Genomic DNA, 24,705 nt, shown 5'->3' with positions numbered 1-24,705 from the left:
TGGTTACCCGTTTGGGCTAAACCAATATCACGACACATTAGGTGTAACATCCGTGTTATGCCTTGTAGCTGGGTACAATGATATATCGTGTTAGGAAATAGTAGGGAATTTTCAAAATAGATAAAATAGGAATTTTGAGTGTCAATTTAGAAAATAGTTAGAGTCGATAAGAAATTAGGAAATGCTTATTAGATGAGAAAACTTGATTTAGGACACTGACTAAATTGTAGGAAAATAGAAATTGATGAGGCAAAAGTGAGAAAATCAAAAGTTTGAAATGATTACATGGAATTGGTGGAAAAAAAGGAAGGACTAGGGGTGAAATTTTACTAAAATAAGGTATGATTCAAATATGATATTATGGAAAAAGGTAAAGGACAAAATGGTAATTAGTTAAGTTAGATAATTATGGAAACATAATGATTAAAGGATGGAATTGTGTTGGAATGAGATTGGTGGATTAATTTGCAAATTAATAAAAATTGATTGGTTATTAAATTAAGAGATATTTTAATGGAATTGTGTAGAAAATTGAAGAGAAAAAATTAAAAGCCATTCATTTTTCCATTCCCAAGCCACCATCATTTTTTTTCCATCTTTTAGACTTTTGTTTTTATTACATTTAGGTCCTTCCACTATTTTTGAACAAAAGCTTATTTCTTCAAGTTTCTTTCATGTTTCCTTAGCAAAATCAATAGAGGAGTTTTCTAGCTGCCTTAATTTCATGAGAAGAGTCTCCATAGATGTATTGAAGGAGAAAGAAAGTAAGAATTAGGTTGTGATTTCAAGTGACTAAGGTAAGAGATGATGAAATCTTCATGACATATATGTTTATTTCAATAAAATAGCATAAAAATTTATTTGATTGTGATTTTTAACATGAATATATTATATATTTTGATATGGAATTGAAGAAAAAGAGAAGAAGGGTGAGGATCAAATTGAAGAAAAAGGAAAAAAGGCGATTAAGGAGTAAGAAGAAAGGAAACCTTATTATCCAAGCTTTGGTTGTAAGTACTTCAAGAATTTTACCTTGTTTAGTTTTAATTTAGCTAAAAATTATGCTATTTAGATGTTTTAATTAGTAGTATTATATGAATTTATGAGATAATTGTTTATTAAAATCTATGTAAATTCTATTTTATGACTTGAAAAAATGAAGTAAATCATACTATTGGTGAAAAAGGGACAAAATTGAAAAGAAAGCAAAATATGCCATAATGATTTGAGATGTTGAAAAGAGGGTTTATATGAAAAATATTAAAGTTATGATGTTATAAATATTAATTGTGTGATGAAATCTACAAGTTTGGCATATATATATGATCGATGATTAAATGGTGAAAAGTGACAAATTACAGTGCATCTTCTGAAACGTATAAAATGCTGCAATTTGTTGAAAGTAAAACTCATGTAGACAAGATGTGAACTATTATGATATAGATGACATGCCATTAAGGATATTTAGTGCACCCTCTATTCTGTTAGCACTTCGGTGTCCTCTATTCCGATTGCACTACGGTGCCCTCCGTTCTGGCATTGCACTTCGGTGCACCTCTGTTCTGTTAATGCACTTTGGTGCAACTCTGTATTTGTTTCCATATATCCTAAATGTTTTATTTAGTCTACAGTGGGATACTAAATGAAATGTAATTTAAACGAACAAAAACGTAACATGGTAAGTTATGGTAAGTGTTTGAAAGGGAAAGATTGAATTAATGATGGTGATGAGCAAAACTTAATATATATGAATGTAATGTGTAGTAGTTTATATAACTAATATTTTTTTTAAAAATTTTTTTGATGTACTTATTAAACTTTCATTGGCTTAATGTGTAGGTTGAAGATAGATTTGGAAAGCTAGAACTGAGGTTGTGGTCAACTCATCTCATCACATCGCTAAGCTTGGAAAAGAGTATGACACTAAATTTTGGTTTAGTTTGGCATGGACGTAGGCTAAATAGTGTGAGAATGGGTACAAAGGAATAAAATGCAAACTTTGCAAACTTTATAAATTCTGATATCTTAAACAGAAAATCAATATATTTGTGGTGTATAATAATAAATGAGTGATATGAATGATTTATATGCTTAAATTGTAAATTGATTTGGTTGCATTTGAAAGTTGTATGTAGTGACTTAGAGGTAAAATTTATAAAATTGGCAAAGAAAACTTAAAATTTCAAACAGGGACACAGTTCTCGAAAGTTAAATGGACCAACCATACGGCCGTGTGGCAGACACGGGCTGTGATATGATTGTGTGAATACTGGAAGCAAATGTTTTTGGAACCACATGGTTCCTGAGATCCACATGGCCTAAGGACACAATCATGTGCCCTTTTTTTCACAATAATCCTTATTTAACTTTAAAATATTGTTTCAAATGCAAGGATGTTTAAAAAAGAGAGAGAGAAAAATTTATCGAACTCATTTCTTGGCAATTAATTAAAAACATTCAACAAGTGATAATTTTACTTCGAACAAAAACTAAAATTTTTTTATTTTAAAAATTAATGTAGCATTCATTTTTGTTGAACACCATCCATCATGAACCTTTTCTTACTCAACCATGGGTTCTTGAATGTTGCTGGTAGAAGCTCCTGTATTAATAGGACTGTTGGATCTGATGCCTTGAGTATAGTATATTCATTTATAAATTTGTAATTTTTGAAACAGATTGGTTAATAAGATGGTGCGTTGGGTGTACAACTTCTGTAGTATGTAGCGTCATTCACAACAGTAGAGTTCATAGCTCGAGACATGGGTAAATGACATCTTCTCATTGACATTATATGGTTGATGAAAAGTAAACGTGGTCACGGGTAGTTCGTCTTTATGATGAATGACTTGATTAATATTTGATAGTAATTAACTTTTTATGAAAGAAGATATAATGATTACCATGAGATAAAATAGGATCATATTGGGAGAACGGATATTATCTCAAAGAGATTAAGGATATCCTATGAGGGTAACACACTTATGCTAATGTCATTGGATAGACACTAATCGAGTTGCTTTCATAATGGTATGTTGTTAGGGAGAGCTCAGTCATGATACAATGGTGGAATGGCTTCATGACTAAATGAGTTTATAATTAATAGGCAAAAAGCTGGAACTTAATTATAAACCATTTGAGCCTCAATAGCATATGTCCAATCGGTCCCTCCTCTAGCTCGTTGAAACTAGGAAAGAATTGCATAATAAATCAAATGAACAGAAACATATATAAATGATAAAGTTAGAAAAATGAGTTACATTCGAAAATGAATGTGGTTTTCTCACTTAGTATGGAAATGACCTGATAATCAATTTATGATTTATTTATTAATTAATTAATTAATTACATTTTGAAAATGGATTTAAATTAATTGGTCATTGTGAATCCAAATGAATGTAGAAAAATTAAATATATTTTCTTATAGACTCTTTTACGGTAAAGTTGTCATGATTTTAACGGAATTAGAATTGGGTTGAGAAAATTATTTAATTGATAAATTAATTTATTTAAATTAATTGAGCAAATAATATTTAATTTAAGAAATAGAAAAAACATGTATTGGGTCGGAATAAATTATTAAATGCTAGGTTAAAGTCCATGAAGCACATATATTTGTACCCAGTACAGGAAAAGTTCATTCCCTTTATGGAAATACAAGGGATAACAAATCCTAGTATTCCCATATAGGGTTGTTGTCCCTCTCCCTAAATAATGAGTTAGAGATTTTTTTCTATCAACACGATATTATTTGTATTCTACCATTTCAAATAGGATTCTACCAACTCTCCCTATAAATAGATAACACTGGTAGGCTTCAAATTACACCAACTGAAAGTACACTTCAACTCAAGATATCTTGAATGATGGTTTTCTCACTAAGTGTGGAAATGATAAAGTTAGAGAAATGAGTTAACAATGATTGTTTAACAAAGGCAACATCAATATTCACCAAAATTTTGTCAATGATTAAGACATATACACTTCGGCTCAAGATTTCTTGAATAAGAGCATAGATTCTTTGATCAAGATCGTTAGTATGCTCGTACATCGGTGGAATGTTCATCAAGACATCAATTTCCTCTGGTGCTTCCTAGATAGCTCGAGATGGACCAACAATTTGTGACTTCATGGCAGATAAGACACTTTATTCGCCCCTTGGTGTGACTGGAGCGAACACTTCAAAGGAGAGGTAAGAAACAAAAGGTGTAGGTGTAGTCTGAGTTACCTCTTGGTGTGATGTGCTTGAGGAGTGGGCACTTCGTCGGTTTCCTCATCAGTTTTCTGTACAGGGAAATTGAATGTCCCCTCACAAAAAATTTGTTGTGATTGTTATTGTTTCTCATACTCTTTAGTAGGTATGATCTTTATACAGGCCATAATCGTAGGAAAAGGATTTGTTTAGACATTTATAGAAAGAAACTTTGTAACTTCCCAAATAAATCAAGTTCTCTCCAAGATATGAAGAGAGAAATATCTCCAAAATTTGATACCCGCCAAAAATAAATTGCTGCCAAAAAGTATTTCATAAACCTCCATAAATCTAAGTAAACCAATTCAGAACATAATTACACCAAAAACATCAAAATGCCATAAAGTATTGTCATATGGATGCCTTTCCATAATCAATCAACAAACCTTATGCTCTACAGTCTCCAACTGAGCTTCTCAAGCTCTCAAACTTGTTGAAATTGAAGGCTTTTGTGAATAAATCAACTAGCTAGCTTTGATTAGACACATACTTCTTTCCACATGTACTTCCACGATCATCCATATTGTAACCTACTAAGAAAATTGAGTTGCCTTTAATAAATCAAATGCCAAGATCTGATGTACCATGAATGTACCTAGTAACACGCTCACTAAAATACAGATCAATATGGATAGTTGTGAGATAAAACGAACTGCCAATCATGCTACTATAGGTGGTCTGGGGAGTGGGCATTCCCTCAACGTTTGTACACAATTTCTTATTAACAAACATAAATATCCTGGCTGGTTTAGAGTTCTTTAGCTCAAACTTCTTATGCCATAGCTTCAATTCTGAAGTTGCAACACTATTGCAATTCATAGATAAAATCACTTTGAAGCAATTATTAAAAAGTACGACCACCCTCCTATTGGAAAATTTCGGTTATGAAAACGATTTATTATTACATCGGAAGTTTAAAAAATTTTAAAACTGAGCCAGTTTGTGATATTTATAGTAATAAACATTTTACTAAAAAGTTCCTGTGTTTTGTGTGAGATGGATCCAAAACGTTCCCAATCTTCAACTGAACGACCTTCTCTGCTATATTCGTACACCGAATTACATCGAGTGTGGGCTCGAACAACAAGAACCAAACACAGAACCAAAAATGATTTGTTACTTTCAGTAGAAAAGCAATTCTCTTAATAGAAATCAGTAAAAATTATTATTCCTAAAAAATAAAATTTATTCTAAGAAAATAAATTTCCACTACTTTCTAATAGAATAATAATATATAAAACTTATGTGTAAATAACTTTACTAGTGTCATTTATTTATAAGGAGAGATAAGAGAATCCTAGTTCAATAAGTATAACACAAATAATTATTTATTTAATAGAAAAACTCTCTCCTAGTCAAACTAGAACAGGGGGTGCAACACACCCTAGATAAAAAACACTAGGTTTGTCGCCCCTCACATATAAAATGGGAATTGGGTCTCTTATATATTGGGTCCAGTTATATGTGCTTATTAGACTTTTGACCCAATATTTGTTTTCTATTCCCAAAATAAATATGATCTATTTAATTAAATTTAATTAAATAAATTAACTAAATTAATTTCACAATTAAATAATTTTCTCAATCCAATTCTAATTCCATTAAAGTCATGACGACTTGACCGTAAAAGAATTTAAGAGGAAATATATTTAATTTTCATATTCATTTTCGAACTTCAATTATTTAATTACAATTAATTTGAAAACCATAAATTAATTCTCAAGTCATTTCTATACTCAGTGAGAAAATACATTCATTTGTAAATGCGACTCATTCCTCTAACTTCATCATTTCTATTATTTTTGTTCATTTGGTTCTACATGCAATTCATTTTTTCGTTTCAACAAGCTAGTGGAGAGACCAATTATTTATAATTAAGTTTCAACTTTTCGTCTATTAATTATAAACTTATTTAGTCACAAAGTTATTCCATTATAATATCGTGATTGAGCTCTCCCTAGTTATATACCATTACAAAAGCTACTTAATAAGTGCTCATCTAATGACATTGTCATAAGTGTGTTACCCTCATAGGATATCCATAATCTCTTTAGGATAAATTTGTTCTCCTAATATGATCCCATTTTATCTCGTGATAACCAATACATCTTCCTTCATGAAAAGTCAATTACTAACAAATAGTAATTAAGTCATTTATCACAAAGACAAATGACTCGTGACCACGTTTGCTTTTTATTTATCATGTAATGTCGATGAGAAGATATCTTTTACCTATTAGTTGGGTTATAAATTCTACTATTGTGAATGACTCTACATATTGCAGAAGTCATATACCCGACACACCAACTTTCAATTCCTTATCTATTTGAACTCAAGCTTTTATTTACATAAAAGTATACGAGTCACACATATATAGTCCATCATCCATTCAAGAATAATGTATTCCACACTATGAACATCACAAGTGAATAAATCCATAAACGGATTTAGATTCCATTCTACTTGAGTCATGTTTGATATACTGTCAGTTTAATTAATCACATTCATATCTCTATCTTCTAAGATTCACCCTATTAATATGAAAAATTTCCTTATTATCATCTCAAAATTTGGAGCTCTAAATGTGATCTAAAAAAAATGAAGAAATGGTCATAATGTGAAATAAAATTAATTTGCTCAAAATTTATAGTTTGTTGAAATAACATTAATCTTTTTGGTCAAATTCTATTATTAGACCATGTACTTTGCATAATTTGTGGATTTATTATTTGTAATTTAATTTGATCAATTTTAGTCTTTGTAGTTTTTGAATTGGTCAATTTTAGCCTGTATACTTTTCGAATTTTGAAATTTTAGTCCTGACCAAATAGTAGCAATTAAATTTGTTTGATTAAATTCTGCTATTTGTCCTGTATTATTCCTAAAGTTATAGATTTAGTCCATGTTCTCCAACTAGATCATTTTTAGTCGCTATATTTTTTGAATTTCAAAATTTTAGTCTTAATGCAAACAATAATTGATAAATCTATTAATTAGTTTTTTTTGTGAGTAATATGTGGAAATAACAAGCTAACTGACATTATACACGTGATAATATGTTTGACTCATCAAAATTTGAAAATAACAAAACTTAACTTAATAAATTTAATAACTACATTTGGTTAGGACTAAAATTTTAAAATTCTAAAAGTATAGGGACTAAAACTAACCAAATTTAAAGTATAAAAATATTAATCTATAACTTATGCAAAGTATAGGGTCTAATAGCAAATTTTGACCAAATTTTTTCATTACCATTTGTCGGTAACAACTGAATATATTAAATTGTTTTTTCTTGAATAAAGATAATAATATAGTAATTACATTTTATGTTTGTTAGTATCTTCTTGTCTGCCAATTTTGTTTTGAATTGGAAATTTGACTAAAATCAATTTTCAATTTTGAAAATAATATTAAAATTTAATAAAGTAATTCACATTGTTGTTGTAATAATATAAAGGATGTTAGTTTGAATACACTTAAACCTATAATATCCTCTATTTTATAAATTGAGGAGTTATAGATAATTTAGGTATTATTTATATAAAAAAAACAACCGAACTCAAATTATTTCAAAAAGACTACAAACCCAAAAGACGATTTAGCCTAAAATAACTCGAATTCAAAATGATAAAAAAATTACTCGATTTAGCACAGGGGCGCGAATCCAGAAAATTTTTAGCAGGGATGTGAGTTTAATTATAAATTTTTTTTGAGATTAAAATATAAGTTTATTATGTATTAATTTATAATTTCATTAATTTTGAAGAAATTAAACAATATTTTTTAATTTTAGGGGGTTAAAGTGTAATTTTATTGTATGTTAATTTATAATTTTTTTATTTATAAGAGGATTGAATTGAAAATTTTCATTTTAGAGAGTCAAAATAAAATTTCACTATATATTAATTTATTTTTTCTCTATTTATAAGAGAACTAAATTAAAAAATTTTCATTTTTTGAGGGACAAGTCCCTGCCTACCCCTTTTGATTTGCCTCATGTAAAATAACTACAACTCCTAAAAACCTAACTTGAGTAGCTCAATCCTCAAACATTGGTAGTGACCTAACAATTTTTCCATAAAAGTATATATGGAAATTTTCATTTTTACCAAACACTGATTTGCATTCCAAAAATATTGGTTGTGAATGCAAGTTCACACGATAAAATATATCATAGAAGCCTTTATATTAAGAGTTAAATTGTAATTTGTCTCATTTAGTAAGAAAAAGATAAATTAGTCTATATACATTAAATCAAATAGTAAATTGATCCTTTCTATTAAAAAATTCATCCATTTGTATTATTATTTTTGAATAATCTCATTATAAGTTTTGATCATATTTACTCTTTTCGACACAATGCCTAGAACTACTTATAGCCCCTCCCTAACCCATAAATAGGAAGATAATGCGCTTCAGTGCACTCGAACCCACGTCTTATTGTATTAGTGACAATACCCAAGTCAATCGAGTTAAGACTCAACCGACTCATCCTTTTGTATTGTTAAAAACTAGCATAGTTGATAGAATAACCAGACAGTACCACGTGACCTCATGCTGATGTATAGAAACCATTTTTTACGATAAAATTGGATGAAAATTTTTAGTAGAATGATCAATTTTTTTTCGATTTAATGTATAAAAATTAATTTATTCATTTTTTTGGTAAAGGGAAAAAAGTTTGTACGTCACTTTTATTAAGATTACACTACTTCACAATGAAAAAAAAACAGTAGGTATTAGTTATGACAGTGATGAAGAGTTCTCTCATTCATGTCCCCTTCTTTAACGACATTTTTTCTTATTCCATTAAATTACAATTACCCCTTCGTGGCCATGAGATGAAATTGATCACCTACTTTTTTTTAAAATTATTTATAATACTATTAAAAAGAAAAATTAATCTAATAATCATAATGCTTGAAAGTGTTGTTCTGGCCAATGAAAATAGAATTTGTTTTAGGTTTCTTTAAAGGGGTTTAAGTACCAAATTAGGGATGATATATTATTTATATTTAACGATAATAAATTTTTTTATCTAATATAATACTGGTGTGCATGAAATATAATAATATCATTATTATTATTTTCCTCATTAAATTTTGTCTTTATATTTCATTTATGAAACAGTTTTCAAACAGTGAGTTAAAACACACACACAGAAAAAAAAAGAAAGAAGAAGAATACAGGGGTGAGCAGCAAAAATAAAATAAATGAGGGTACAATATTAATATATCATATATATAAAGTAATTTTGTAATTATCTCGAGACTAATTGGATGAATTTTCTTTAAATTTGACTTGATTATTATATAAAAAAAAACCGCCCTAATTCGTCTTAAACTCGATTTTTAAAAAAAATCCGATCTTATTAACTTGGGTCGGGTTAGAACCCGTCGAATACGAATTTTTTTTTTTATCATTTTTGAATCAAACCCGGACTCTTGAGCCATGATTCCACCAAAGGTGGTCGCTTGCTCTTACAGAGCCTGTGGCGTTTGAGTTCACTATCACCAAGCCCACTGGTTTGAACCGCTCGGCTGCCATAGCCCACAGCACTGTTAGGTTACCTCTTTTAACTGCTCAAGCCTATTTCCTGTCAATCTATCAAAGCCATATGTTAAAAACCATTCACCAACTTAAAGAAACTCGATCACCCTTAAATAAATTTTCGAGTTTAAAATTTAAATTTTGTAAAGAAAATCAGGGTAAAAAACCTTTGTTTTGGATTTAATTTTATTCGACTTCAAATTTAATTAAAATTTAATGTAATTATTAGATACCAAACAATGCAATAAAACATTAAAGAACATTGACCTACCTCCCCATTTGTTGTAATTCCTTGTCTGTTTGTTGTTTTGTTTTATAATTATGCATTAGTTAAATATATAAAGGAAATAACTGTATAAAACCCCGTTTTGAATGAATTGACGATCATGGAGGCGGGGTCAAAAATTTCATTTTTTTCTTCTTTTTATTTCATTATTTTTTACTGATTTTAAGAACTTAATTGAAACCAGTAAGACAGTTATCACATGAGAAAGTCTCTTACTATATAAAAAACACTCATCCTATTAAACAAACAAGCCAGGAACACACTGTAACAAAAAAAAAGAAAAAAGCTCTACCCTTTTGTTATCTGAATCTATAAACCCCATTTGCAGCCACTCCATATGGAGCTTGCACTTGTTTTCAGCTAGTTCAAAGCTTCAACTTTTCTGGGTAATCCTTCATTTCTTCTTATAAGTGATTATCAGTGAGCAAGAAGAACAGAGAGGGAGTGTTAATGGAGCAAATGAACACATAAAGAGGGACCCTACTGCTTAATTTTTGGCGAGCAGCAACAGTCACTTTCAATCATTCTTTTTTCTCTTTGAGTGGTGGTAGTGGTTCTCTCAATGACCTATCTAATCACCCATTTTTCTCACACTTTGCCTTATCACACTAGCTAGCTAACGGGATCTTATTCTTGTTCATATGAAAAAAAAGTTAAAAGAAAGACAAACGCTTCCTTGGTTATTCCCTTTCCCTTTGTTTTTTGTTTTGATCAAATAAAAAAGGGGAGATCTTTTTAGTTAAAAAGACTGGTTTTTGTGGATTCACTGAGCTGTCTTTTGCAGATCTCATTCATATGAAGAGCTTTTTTAGTGTGAGTTCTTTGATCCTTGCTTTTCCTTCTGAATATCTTATGTTCTTGGACTTTGAACTAGATCTGAACAAAATGTTCAAAATGTGTTTTGAGGAATGATAGTTTTGGCTCATTTTGGGATCTAAATGAGCAAATGGTTCTTCTTTTTAGCTTTTTTTCTGAATGTAATTCAATTTTTATCTCTTTTTGTGTTAATCTGCTAGTTTTATGGCATGAAATCTGCTCATTTATTATCCATGACTTGGTTGATAAAGTTATTCCTTCATTGCTTTTGCATGTTTCTTCTCATCCACCTATTTTCAGGCATCTTTTGATTCACATTGCTGTTAATCTAGCTCTCTTTTTGTGTTATATTTTCAACTCTATGTTTATTAAGTGTTCATACTTGTCTAAATTACTTAAATCAGTAAATTTCCCCTATCTACCTATCAAGCTATAGCATTCATGGTTAATTTTGTATGCATTTGTTTTCAGCTGGTGTATCTGCTTCTCGTACTTGCATTTTTCAGTCATATTACATGGGCTGTCAAGGGCAACTCGCTTTGCAAACAGACCGGTATGGGGGAGATTCGACCTCACAGTGTCACCATTACTGAATTCGGTGCAGTTGGAGATGGTGTTACTCTCAATACAAAAGCCTTTCAGAATGCTATCTTCTACCTCAATTCATTTGCTGATAAAGGTGGGGCCAAGCTTTTTGTCCCGGCTGGCCGGTGGTTAACAGGAAGCTTCGATCTCATCAGTCACCTAACTTTGTGGTTAGATAAGGATGCAATAATTCTTGGATCAATGGTAAGTCCGTAACTTACTTCAAAAGAACATTTACCTGTAGGACATGCTATATGTAATGAACGGTTATATGCTTTCAAACATGATTCATGATCATCAATTCTCGACTGCTAGTCTATTTGATATCTTGCTGTAGGTATTTCTATCCGTCATCATAAGCTACCACTGGTGTTTTGTTCTTATCACTTATCATATAACAGCATAGCTCCTGTTGTTTCAGAATTCGGATGATTGGCCAGTCGTTGACCCTCTGCCATCCTATGGCCGAGGTAGGGAGTTACCTGGTGGAAGGCACCGAAGCTTAATATATGGTCGCAATTTGACTGATGTAATCATAACAGGTTAGGAACATTGATGAGAAATCATCTTCCATAAGCCTTTTATTTCTTCTATTGATGCCACAGGTTCTTCATGCAGGTGATAATGGCACTATTGATGGCCAAGGTTCTGTTTGGTGGAACTGGTTTAGAAGTAAAACTCTGAACTATACTCGGCCCCATCTGGTTGAATTAATGAACTCAACTGGTGTTGTAATCTCGAACTTGACTTTCTTGAATTCTCCATTTTGGACCATTCACCCGGTTTACTGCAGGTTAGTGGTCTTCCCATGCTCTTCTTTGAATGTTGTAAGCAAATTGTCTACGACACCAGTTTTAGAACAGAACTATCAAGAGTAAGTCGACTTTATTTTCTCGATTTACAGCCATGTCATAGTCCAGGATGTCACAATCCTGGCTCCTCTGGATTCACCAAACACGGACGGGATCGATCCAGGTGAATTCTTTTTAACTTTTCCCAGTTTGCCAAGTTAACCTTTAACTCTTTTTCTTACTGATACGATCAAATGCATCTAGATTCTTCCGATGATGTTTGCATTGAAGACTGTTACATTAGCACCGGTGATGATCTAATTTCCATCAAAAGTGGGTGGGATGAGTATGGCATTTCATTTGCTCGTCCCAGCAGAAATATTATCATCCGCCGGCTTACTGGACACAACCAAAACGGCTCTGGAATTGCAATTGGAAGTGAGATGTCCGGAGGTGTTTCCGAAGTTTATGCAGAAAATATCTATTTTTTCAATTCAAGCACCGGTATTATATTAAAAACAGCTCGTGGAAGGGGTGGTTACGTGAGAAACATCTATATATCAAATGTTACTTTGGTTGGTGTAGACACAGCGATATTCTTCAATAGTAATTTTTCTCAGCATCCAGATGAGTTTTACGATCCAAATTCGCTCCCTGTGATAGAAAGGATTACTTTTAAAGATGTCATAGGAGATAACATAAAAGTTGCAGGCCTCCTCAAAGGTATAGAAGGGGACAGTTTTCGTCATATTTGCTTATTGAATATTACTCTCGATGTAACCACCAAGTCTCCATGGAACTGCTCGAACATTCAGGGATACTCCTCATTGGTTTCCCCAGAAATTTGCGAACCTCTGAAGGAAAGTATCTACCCCAAGCATTATTCAGATTGTTACCTACTACCGAACCATCTGCGGAGTTCAGGTAATCAAAACAAAGGTTCTTGGCTGTTTTCATCGTAAATAGTGGACGTATAGCAACCCTCTTTCATGAATTTTGAATTCTTTACTTCCAATTTTGATTCTTACCATTTCTCAAAACAAAACAGCCCGTCACCTTGCCAAGGAAACGTTTCCCGACATAAGAAGTTGATTGGAGTAGCTGATTTTGTGGTGGTTTAGCTTGTGAGATAGTGTTGAGAGATTGTTTATTGTAAACTTTTGTGTGTAGTAGTAAATAATTGGGTGACCTTTTTTCCTCTTCTTTTTTTTGTCCTTTGGCTTGTGGTATAGTCTGAAATCTCAACATGTTAAAATTTTGTTATTCAAAAAGTTCAATGAAAACAGAATCATAGAAATATTTAAATAAAAATGTGTAAATTTATTGCTTGTGTTGCCTTTATTCTGATTGTGGGACTATACAGCCTGTTTCCTGGAAAGTTGTACCCCTTTGTATGAAAGGGCAAGGCCACTTTTCATGCTTTGGAAGTATATGTGAAGGAAGTTCCCAAGTTAAGGTACCCACAATAATGACTTGATAGCCTCATTTCTTTGTTTTTGTAAAACAGTACAAGATTCTTTGTATCAATGCATGTGCTTAGTTTGGTCCTAAGTTGTTCAACTGTATTTGTATTCATCGATCTAAAATGAGTATCACATTGTTCGAAATGAGTTCAAAAACGAAAAAAATTAAATCAGATGTTTCATCAAGAATTCACACAAACAACCAAATGAATCTTTGTTTTTTTTCATCTTGGTGATGCTTCACTTTCATCTTTCTTTATGACAGAACATAAAACTTGCCTTGAAATGTATGTTTCAAGCTCCCTGGAAACCTCGGTTAACTTCAAATCGAAATTGCTTCTGTACTTTTGTTTTGGTGACGGTGATGGCATAGCAGAAAACATAGTTGGAGAGCCTGAAAATCGACGCCTCGGGCTTGTAAGTCTTCCTGGTGAACCTGGAATTCTGCCTTTAGAAACTAGAGGTGTTGCAGCTGTTCCTGAATTGGCCATATTTCTTTCAGGGTTCATTAATGGGCCATGTTTTGTTTCTAGTGGTAGTGGCTTCAATGCATCAATCTCCACTGCTGGCTTTTGTATCATAAGCCTTTGTCTAGCCTTATCTGCAGCTAGAAGAGCTTTGTCCCTACTAAGATTTATCAGTTTCCATGGATCAATGCTTACATGGAACCCTTGCTTCTTGCTGGTTGAGGTGGAAGCTTTAGGATCTTCATCAATTCTTATGGACAATCTGGGGGGATCCTGAAATTGAACTCACACCTGTAAGATGATGACACTGCTGAAATTCTTTGGATAAAATCAAGTTTTGGATGTCTTGTATATACCTGAGTTCTCAGTCCTTTGCATATGAACCTCGACAAGAATGTTGATTTTTCGGGTGAATCAAAATCAGAGCTGTCGTCTGACGAGACATCGGAGTCGTCAAAAGGGTCCACTGTAAATTGGTTCTCTTCTTTCATTGCCAATATATAATCATATGTTCTCATTCCCTGTAACAAGAATCAGCACATTCAATTGAGGGCAATGATACAGCAAAATATGCCACAGTTGAGAGCATGAATTAACAAGGAACCAAATGGTCAAATTTCCTAGCACAGGCTAAAAGAACGGGGATTTGAGATCATAGGGCATGGTGATGTACTGTGACATGCTCATACTTGTTATAATTACCAATGTGGTACACCATGAAATAGACACAAAATTTCCTCAATTTCACAGCTTCATATTGCAAGTGTTGAAATAGCCATATGATGCAAAGATCTTTCAATGGAGTGATCATATAATGATTATCTCCCACCAGAACTCTATCTTTTACTGCAAACTGACCACATGGAAATTACCTCATTTCATGTGCAAAGCTTACAATGGAGATGTTGAAGGAAGAATGTGATGGGGAATCTTATTTTGGTCTACTACATTATGTGTTAGAAACTAATCAAAGAAGGAAGCATCGATTGAACACAGGTGAACTAACAAAAAAGACTTGATATCAAGTCTTCAATTGACACCAGTCTCGAGTTTGATCCCTGGATAACCCTTACCCCTTCCTTATTTTACTTACCTTTCTTATCAGAACTACATGAAAGAAGAAAAGTTGTCCCATTGCAGCTGATCCATAAACAGTAAACAAAGCCAACAAAACCTGTGACATTTCCAAGAATTGAGACAAACCCAAACCAGATTTTTTGCATTCAAAATGAACTCCAATAAGAGAGATTTTCCAATGTGGAAAAGAGATAATAATATTTACTGTTATAGTGGCAAGAACTTCTCTACGGAACTTTATGTAAAGCCTTTTCTCCAGCTCTAGCTCTATTCCCTTCTTGTCCGCAAAGCACCTAATAAATATAGCAATTGCAGTGCCTCCTTCTAGAATCAGCTATTGTTACAGTAACAATTAATTGTTAGGACAATAGAATTAACTTAGAATTTGAAGCCTTTTTGGAGCATTTGAAGGACATAGAAAAGCCACTTACCATTAACAAGACAAAAATCATTAGAAGAATGAATGTTGTATAGTTTCTTTTGCCTACACAGTTGTTCAACCACTGATATATAACATAAAAACAAGCAAATCTATATCAATAAACATAAATTGCTTCTCAAATTACACTGAAAACTTGAAAAGGAAACAAAAAATGACAGACCAAAATTGGTTCTTACCCTGCAATGATGATCAAAACCTTCAACACACCGGTTGCAAGTTCTACAATGCTTGCTATGTTTTTTCACCTAAGATAAAGCATAGAAGAATGTAAAAGGTTTTTTCCGATGCAATCAATCATTATAAGCACTAAACTAAATAACTAACTATAACTAAAAGAACCCATGCATTTACATAAGGTGAGACTCAAATCTCAAAGTCTCTAGGGCCTCATTCTTGCCATTGAGCGAAGGCCTCATTGGTGTAAATGATAAATGCTAGTGATTTTGTTTTTGTTTGGAAAGCTAGAAAAAGAGTGCAAACCTCAAAACCACATAGAGAACAATAAAAGATATTATCATCCTCTTTAACATCAGGTGAAACTGCATCATCTTTCATGACAAGGGGAAATGGTAACAATGGTTCCATTTGGAAATTGATTTTTTCCGATGCAATCAATCATTATAAGCACTAAACTAATAATTAACTATAACTAAAAGAACCCATGCATTTACGATGAGACTCAAATCTCAAAGTCTCTAGGGCCTCAATCTTGCCATTGAGCCAAAGCCTCATTGGTGTAAACGATAAATGCAAGTAGTGGTTTTGTTTTTGTTTGGAAAGCTAGAAAAAGAGTGCAAACCTCAAAATCGCATAGAGAACAATAAGAGATATTATCATCCTCTTTAACATCAGGTGAAACTGCATCATCTTTCATGACAAGGGGAAATGGTAGCAAGGGTTCCATTTGGAAATTGGTTTTCCATGGATCTAAATACTTCCTCCTTATAAAAGTCCTTAGAATCTTCTTCTCCAACCTCCTAAAAAACCTTATAACAATCTGGGTCAATATGAACCCATAATTTAGCTTCAAAATCCCTTTAGATTTCCCTTTTTTCTTCTTCTTAAAGCTGGTTTTATCAGTAGGATCAATAGCAGTACACCTAACAAACAGGAACATAACTGAGAGTGCCTGGAAATGCAAAAAAATAAAAAATAAAAAATCAAACCCCATTGAAAGTTAGCTATAAAAAAACACAAAAAAAGGTTCAAATTTTTGGCTTGTGAAGAACATTACCACAAAGGAAAAGATCGTTGTGATAGTGATTTCAGCTATTCTGTTCCCAAGCAAAAGCCCTAAAAATGTATAAAATGCCACAACTAGGAAACTAAAGACTGCCATTCCCACCATCTGAAAGAAAACCCAACAATTTTTATTTCAACCAAAAAACCCATAAAAAGTTCCAAAACAAAAGATGGGTATTTAACTTTTATTTACCTGTAAAGGATGGAGAGGTCGCTGCCAACCATGGCGTCTCATGATCCTCATCATGCTCTTAAAACCTTATTTTTTTTTTCAATTTTTTGAATACAAAACTGAAACAACAGCAGATTTTTTTGGGTATTAAAGTAACTTAAATAAATTCAAGCTACTTATGAAACAATCCCAAAATCCATGGTATATGGTTTCAAAGTTGAAACTATAAAGTTTTTTTTTTTTTGTTTTGCTTTAGTGAATATATGTTGGCTCTTGAATCCCCTCAAACGGTCGATTTTTGATAAGGCGATTTGAAATTTGAATCGCGATTGTAGATGTAAAATCTAGCCCATCATCTAACGGCTGTAAATTCATCACCGCTATCATCATTGTTTCTTTTCGGTTAAAATGGGCCTATAAGTCCCTGTACTTTTCAAAATTTAGGAATTTAGTCTTGATATTTGTATTTCTAGAAATTTAGTCCCTCTATATTTCAAATTTTAAAATTTAGATTAAACTGTTAACATTGTTAATTTTTTTTGTTAAATTTATTGTGACATTTTAAAATAAAAAAATTCTCACTTGATAGTCATGTAATTAAAAAATACGTAATTAACTTGAATTTTAAAAAAATTAACAGGATTGACCATTGGACTTAAATTTTGAAATTTAAAAAGAAGAGGGGCTAAAATACTAATTTTTAAAAACTACAAGTACTATAGGCATATTTTAACTTTTCTTATCCATGATTTGGGCCCGTTTGTGGGGTCTATTGCATTGGTATTTTACTAACATTCTATGGGCCTTCCAGCCGTAGTTTAGATTTTGAAAATGGAATTGTGAGAAGTGTTTGTAGCTCACTAAAACCCACTTTAGGTGCTTTGTGAAAACATTGGACCCAATTAGTTGGAATGAAGGTTTCAGAATTGGGTTGGTGGTCAAATATATTAGATTATTTATTTTTGATCAAATCAATTTATCTAGTTCAATTGAATAAATAATTAAAAAATTAAAAAAATAGAAAAAAATTAGTTCAATTGATTTATGGGTCAACTGTTTCAAACCATTATCTTGGATTGGTATCTTGACTAGTTCACAATCAAACTAGCTTAGTTATGAGAACAGTGGTTGGAATAATTGAATTAGCCTAAAATTTCAAAACATCTTAATTGAATATATGATAAGTACTTATAATTCATATATTTTAGACTCTTATTATTTTACATTTCATTGATTCTCAAGTAAAATATCATGTCTTAACTTAATTTACATGATTAGTACCGCATTTTTATACATTAGCATTTTTAATTATTTATGCTTATATTTTATATAATTTAGTATTTCATAATTAATTTAATTTTTTGTGACTTTAATTAAGTGCATGTGAGCTTCAGATACAAGTTTAAGGGCTAATGGAAGTGAAACGAATTATTAGAATTGAGGAAAATGTGGAGAGTCAAAATGAAAACATGTGAGTTGCAACTCAAGACCACGAGGCCTGGACGCGAATGGACTTCGCACCCCAATGCGATTCCTCTAGTCCGTAGCGCCAAAGCTTTCGTGTGCCGTTTTGACTTTAAATTTGAGGCTATTTTCAACCTTTTTCAAGGCTTAAAGTCCTAGCTAGTACTGCAACCCTTATTTAGGTAAAATAGACTTCATAAATAGGATCTTTTAGAGGGATAGAAACAACTTTTACTTTTGTAGAATTTTTAGCTTATTGTATTTTTTTATTTTTGTGTTTTATTTTTGGATTGCTAAACCCTTTTTTTATAGTTAATTTTTTTTGAAGTTTGATTCAAAAAGTTTGTGAGATCTAATTGTTTTTGTTATTTTCTTTAGTATTTGCATGTTTCTGATTTAATTACAAATATTTAGGTTTATTGAAAATTAAGTTCAAATTAAGTTGCTTAGAATATTTGTGTTGTTAATTAGAATAATTAAATCTATAATTGTTTAATTGATTCTATTGCTTGTAAGAAACAACATGGTTGGATACTATGTATGTAATTATATTGTGTGGACATGCGATCTCATCTAAGTAAAACCCGCTTGTGTGTGTTTATTGGTTAGAATTAGGCCTCTCTCATTCTTAATGATATCAGTAAGTTAGTTCCTATGCGTAAAGCTATAGGATTATTTATTGATAAGGGAAATAATTTCAATGAGCTTCCTCTTGGATATTGACAAGGTAAGGGTTGTATCCACAAACCCCGAACATGGATCGTAAAACCAATATGGAAAGTACCAAACAAACATGAATAGGGTTGTATGTGAATAGTGTAGTTTCTTGATAACTTGCATGCTTAGAGTTCTTTTAATTTAGTTTTCATAGAATTTTAGGAGGTAATTTTAGCATTTAGATTAGTTTTTATTGCATTTTATAGTTTTTATTGGATTAATTTATCTTATTTAAATTTTGTTCATTCTTTTTATCATTTTTAGAGTTACTTTGGATTTATTGGTTATTTTCCTTTTTCCCATTGTAGGTCTTAGATGAAGAATGGAAGACTTGGAGCATACAGTAAAAAGTGGTGAAGAGAAGTCTTTCGCTTCACCGAATTTGATTTAGTGTGGTGGAGCATGCTTTTTAATTTAGAATTTGGCAGCAAGCGCTTTGCTCCACCGCGATTTTTGCATTCAGTGGAGCGGTAAGATTAAAACCCTAAAAATAATGGTGATGAGATTTAAGAGGGAAAAAAAGGAGCAAAAGAGTAGGAAATAACAACTTTTTAATAAGGAAAACATCAAACTTGCAAAGAAAAGAATAAAAAAGAGATCCGAAGTGCTCAACATAAATTCTTCTACTATTTTCTCTCTAGATTATTATTATTTTTACTTTTTTTATGCAAGTTTGTTTTGAATCTCTTTTTGTGGTTTTCTCAACTCAATATGAGTCCAACTTTATTTTCTTGGAATAAATATGGACCTTATTTCTTATTTAATTAATTTATTTTCTTTTTGATTGTTTGATCTTTACTAATTATTTATTCAATTTTGTGTTTATTTAATCTACTTACATGATCACCAAGTTGCATTAATTTGATAATCTTGATTTTTTCTAGAAGAGAAAATTAAGGTTTAGATCTGGACAAAATAGATTAGGATTAACTTTAGTAGTGCTGATGAACAAATTAATTTGCGGCTAGGATAAGAATATACATGATGCCCTAATCAACCTAATAGGTTTATTCTTAGTGACTTCACCCAACTTGCTTAGCATAGGAATATAGCTAGTGGGGAAGGGAGATTAACTTAGCTAGATATCGGAAGAGTCCAACAATGTCATTGAATCTTGGACTAGTAATTACATAGATTGAACAATTGAACGAGAGATAATTGATTAACTAAGTTAGGTGAAGTTAGAGTTCCAAGTCTTTAAAATTGATTGAGAAATTTAGAAAATTTCATTGTTTTAGTTTAATAAAATCTCCTTAATTAGCTTAGTTTAATTTTAATAGTAATTAGAATTTATTTTATTGATCTAGATTAGATAAAAATTGAATAGTTGGTATTTAGCAGCTTAGAATTTGATCTTTGTGGGAATGATATCTTCTTATCACTTTATTACTTAAATGATGCATTACAAATTTCCACTCATCATTTATTATTAAACTAAGGGGGAAAGGCTCCTATTACCTTCTAGCTTTGTCCTATTTAAAACATGTAGATCAAATTTTAAGTACATGCACACCTGTTACATATACAAAGTTGATTTAGTGTTAAAGAAAAAAACGTAAACTTTAATAATAATGTGCGTTTTTGAACATATTAGGTATACAAGTTGTTCATGTAGTTAATATAAATGTGTTTAAAATTTGATATCCACTTATTTTGAACATGCTCCATATCAGACCTGACCTATAATTTAATGTACAAGTTAATAATCAGGCTAATAGAAAAACTTGATTGATGCATGTGAATCTAAAAGTGCAAGCAAGTCGCATGGGTCGAGACTTAAGCTCTGTTCACGTGCGGCCTTAGGCTTGGTTTCTATGACAATAAGCCAAAGTCATCATTCAATTCTTACTTAGAAAGGTTTTGGCACACTTAGCTTAAACAAGCACATAGAGAGCACTTTGAAGAATGAGAGAGTTTGAAATAATGTGGAAGTATATTGCTCAAGAAAAGCTAGCGTATGTGTATAAATGAGGAAGGAAAGCCTTTACTTAGTAAGCCCTTTTGATCCAAAGGTTATAATTCATTTTAATGGATGGCCTAGTGATGTGTGTTTTTCGAAACTAACTAAAAATACGACGAAAGCAAGTGCTCCTATCAATAAATAGTATAGCTACGGTGAGTAAAGATATTGTATCCACGAGGACTAAAAGTATTAGTAATTACCGTTTTCCTATTATTTAGCCGGCAAACTGGAGTGGTTTCTTTAAACTAAGATTTACTAAATTAATCTAACTAAAAAACTCAACAGAGAATGAATCAGGAAAATAATCGAATAATAACCAATGAAAGAAACAATACCCAGGAAAGAGTCCACCTAGACTTCATCTATTACTATGAATCTGAATTAAATGAATTATTTACTTGGTGTCTTGATCCGTAGATATCCCTAAATTATGCAAATATCTCTTTCGAGAGTAAGAGCAACTGACTCTTGGTTAATTAACTGAAATTTCTTTCTAATTAAAACCCTTATTGTCGCATTAACTCGATCTATGGATTCCCTTATTAGATTTGACTATAATCTAGTAGACTTATATCGTCCTATTGCTAGGATTGCATGAAACTCCACTCAATTATGCTAAATCTACTCTTAGACATGGACTTTTGCTCCTCTGATTAAGCATATTAAACATGAATTAATATCCCAGAAATATTAAAACAAGATATAAGCACACATAACTGAGAACAAGAATAAAGTATTTATCGCATAAAATAGAAATCAAATAATATAATTCATCATAGGGTTCATCTTCCCTAGCTATCTAGGGATTTAGTTCATAATTATGAATTAAAACATCTCAAAGTCAGAATAACCATAAGAAATAAAAAAAAAACTCATAAAAACTTCAAGAGAAATTAAAAGGATGTATTCAATCTTGATGGAAATCCGCTTCAGAGTTGGCTCCAATGGTGTTCTTCGAGTTGTTTTCTTTGATATTCTTTGTTGGCTCCCTTCTCTCTTATTCTATTTGGTATTTATAGACTTTAGAATGCCCAGAAAGCCCCAAAATTGCATTTTTCTACGCATTTGGGATGTAAGTTGTGAAATTGACACGGCTTGGCACATGGCCATGTGTCCAGCTCATGTGGCCCATACGGGCGTGTGTTTAGCCCGTGTGGAAAGGCCCAGCTCATGTGGCTCCTGAAATCTACTTTATTTGTCTGATTTTAGCTTGTTTTTTGCTCCTAAATTCTCTCCTAAGTATAGAAACATGAATTTAAAGGATTAGGAGCATAAAATTCACTAATTTGCTTAAATAAACATCCAAAAATGGATTAAGAACGAGATTAAAATATATTACTTTTATCACTTATCAAATATCCCCACACTTAAGCGTTTGCTTGTCCTCAAGCAAAATCCTCAACTCATATTAAATTTAATTTTTCTCAACTTGTAATTCTCATCAATAATGTCTCAAAATAATTCGTAAACAATCATGCATTGTCAATCAACTAAAAGGCACTAAAGATTCAAACAATCTAAGTCAAAAATTTTTCAAAGCACGAAAACATATGTGTCTCCCCTTATTTAAGTAATTTACCTTTCATTCAAAATCAACAAGAATTGACATCCTCACTAAAGATTCACTCAAAGCACATAAAGTTTTTAAGGTTCAAGAAATATGCACTCAACAGTCGAATAAGAAATATAATTACCATTAGCTTGCTTGAAAATCAAGTTTCTACCATTATAAAATGATATGACACACCAATTAAGAGGTCTTTAAGAGATTGTAACAGGGCTTAGGTTAAGGATGTCGAATAAGGCCAAAAAAGTTGGTTATAATCGAGATCGAGTTGATAAATTACCAACTAGAAAAAAGTAAACAAATTTTGAATTAAAAGAAAGTGTATCAATAAATACTTATTCAAGAATAAAAATGAGCTTCTTAATAAAATATGAAATTAATTGTTCAAGCTCAATCAACATATTTTTTCTCTTTTTTTTTACTAAAACAATAAGAATTAATTCAGTAAATCAAACAAAAGAGCATACATAGGAAACTAACCAAATCAAATTTCTACAAAAAGGGAGTCAATAAAACGAGAAAGAGTCGCAACAAAAAAATGGGTTATGGGTTAACATTCACAGGTTAATCAAGAAAAGATGTGTTAGGCTCAACGAGGTTCACTAAAGGTTAATTCAAAAGGTATGTTTTTTAAAGGATAAGTGGGTTAAAACCTAAGTGCCTCTATCATCTCAGTGTATCAAATCACAGGTGTGGTCTCGACATGCATAGTCGAAGCAAGTTCTAGAACGAAAAATCAAGTTCACACACTCATAACCAATAATAGAATGAACATGAAAAATGTATGCTCTAAAGGCTCAAAATCTCACAAAAAATCATGGTTTTGATGTCAAACTTGCAAATTTAAAACTTCAAGATAATACCTTAATTTAGGGAAACAACCTACAAATTTTTATTTCTGAAAAATACTTATCATGCTTAACTCTCCACTGTCTTAAAGTTTAAATCAACCAATGCATATATATCTAGAAATTAATCTAAAACAACATCAATAAACATCCCAAATCGATAAAAATTCACTTTAATGGAAGTATGAGAAAATTACTTAAGTACCACAAATAATTCAAGAATTTTCTAATAATTATATAAATAACCTACCCACACTTAAGATGTACATTGTCCTCATTGTACAAACATATATAAACACATAATAAGCAGAATATCATAAGAGAGGGAGAAAATTGAAACTGCCTTGAATATGGATGAAATCGTCAGAATAATGAAAACCAGAATTGTAGGCAAATCTAAATGAAGTGCATCGTTCCGAGCAAACTAATAAGAAAATAAACACAAATAATGAAGACTAAGATGTTACAAACTTAATTAGAAGCAACCATAAAAATAAAAATATAGTTCAAAAGAAAATAAACGAAAGAAGTCTAAGAAAATAAAATAAAATAATTAAAAACAGAAACAAAAAAATGAAAAAAAATAAAACTAAAAATAAAAGAGATAAAATTAATGATCTTCATCGTCAAAGGCATCGAGATCGTAAGGTGCCAACATTGAAGAAGATATGTGGAGGTCCTAACAGATCTGCTGCAAAGTCACATCAATACTATCGAACTGCCCAAAAAAGTGCTGCTCAAAATGAGTGAATCACTCGGAGAGGTCCACTAAGGTGGCAGTAGAAGTAGTGGTAGGGTGACTCGGAGGTGGATCCTCGTGGTGGAAAGGGACATCATCAGTGAAGTCCTCATGCTCATCTTGAGGGTCAGAAGATAATCGATGTTGATGAAGATCAACTCAACGCAGTTGCTCGATCATCCTCATGTGACTCATACTCAATAACCCCTACGGGGACATCTGTCCAACTAGTGTAAAGGATGAGGAGGCCAAAGTGTTGTA

The 24,705-nt window shown here is 31.7% G+C and overlaps 2 protein-coding genes across 6 annotated transcripts; one reads left to right on the top strand and one right to left on the bottom strand.

Annotated features, from left to right (window-relative positions):
• The first annotated feature begins 10,286 nt into the window (after positions 1-10,286).
• Positions 10,287-14,181, top strand: LOC107945985 (probable polygalacturonase). 5 transcript variants are annotated; one of them, XM_041106795.1, is made up of 8 exons: positions 10,287-10,904; positions 11,379-11,696; positions 11,914-12,034; positions 12,111-12,285; positions 12,397-12,467; positions 12,548-13,207; positions 13,647-13,739; positions 14,012-14,181. In XM_041106795.1, the coding sequence occupies exons 1-7, from the start codon at positions 10,887-10,889 to the stop codon at positions 13,718-13,720; spliced, it is 1,437 nt and encodes a 478-aa protein (XP_040962729.1). In that variant the 5' UTR covers positions 10,287-10,886; the 3' UTR covers positions 13,721-13,739; positions 14,012-14,181. The 5 variants fall into 5 exon arrangements, with proteins under 5 accessions (XP_040962729.1, XP_016735649.1, XP_040962731.1 ...); XM_016880160.2 differs by lacking the exons at positions 13,647-13,739; positions 14,012-14,181 and adding an exon at positions 13,332-13,594; XM_041106794.1 differs by lacking the exon at positions 10,287-10,904 and having other exon boundaries at positions 11,187-11,696.
• Positions 13,496-17,454, bottom strand: LOC107945983 (protein S-acyltransferase 18). Its single transcript, XM_016880159.2, has 9 exons — positions 17,168-17,454; positions 16,967-17,080; positions 16,532-16,861; positions 15,909-15,977; positions 15,722-15,793; positions 15,496-15,624; positions 15,307-15,387; positions 14,570-14,734; positions 13,496-14,486 (listed from the first exon to the last, which is right to left on the bottom strand). Exons 1-9 carry the CDS (start codon positions 17,219-17,221, stop codon positions 13,971-13,973), a joined length of 1,530 nt encoding a protein of 509 aa, XP_016735648.1. The 5' UTR covers positions 17,222-17,454; the 3' UTR covers positions 13,496-13,970.
• Positions 17,455-24,705: the final 7,251 nt, after the last annotated feature.

The sequence above is a fragment of the Gossypium hirsutum genome, chromosome D12 (genome assembly GCF_007990345.1).
Source record: "Gossypium hirsutum isolate 1008001.06 chromosome D12, Gossypium_hirsutum_v2.1, whole genome shotgun sequence".
Taxonomy (NCBI): domain Eukaryota; kingdom Viridiplantae; phylum Streptophyta; class Magnoliopsida; order Malvales; family Malvaceae; genus Gossypium; species Gossypium hirsutum.
The sequence above is the reverse complement of the archived record's forward strand: the minus strand, read 5'-3'. Positions and strand labels throughout refer to the sequence as shown.

Bases quoted from the DNA above. Each gene is read 5' to 3' on its own strand.
- LOC107945985 (XM_041106794.1), top strand. From the start codon at position 11,349: ATGGTTAATTTTGTATGCATTTGTTTTCAGCTGGTGTATCTGCTTCTC. The intron at 12,035-12,110 runs GTTAGGAACATT...TTCTTCATGCAG, and splicing joins GACTGATGTAATCATAACAG to GTGATAATGGCACTATTGAT. The intron at 13,208-13,646 runs GTAATCAAAACA...GGGACTATACAG, and splicing joins GAACCATCTGCGGAGTTCAG to CCTGTTTCCTGGAAAGTTGT.
- LOC107945983 (XM_016880159.2), bottom strand. From the start codon at position 17,221: ATGATGAGGATCATGAGACGCCATGGTTGGCAGCGACCTCTCCATCCT. The intron at 17,081-17,167 runs GTAAATAAAAGT...GTTTTCTTTCAG, and splicing joins GACCTCTCCATCCTTTACAG to ATGGTGGGAATGGCAGTCTT. The intron at 14,487-14,569 runs GTATATACAAGA...GTTCAATTTCAG, and splicing joins GCAAAGGACTGAGAACTCAG to GATCCCCCCAGATTGTCCAT.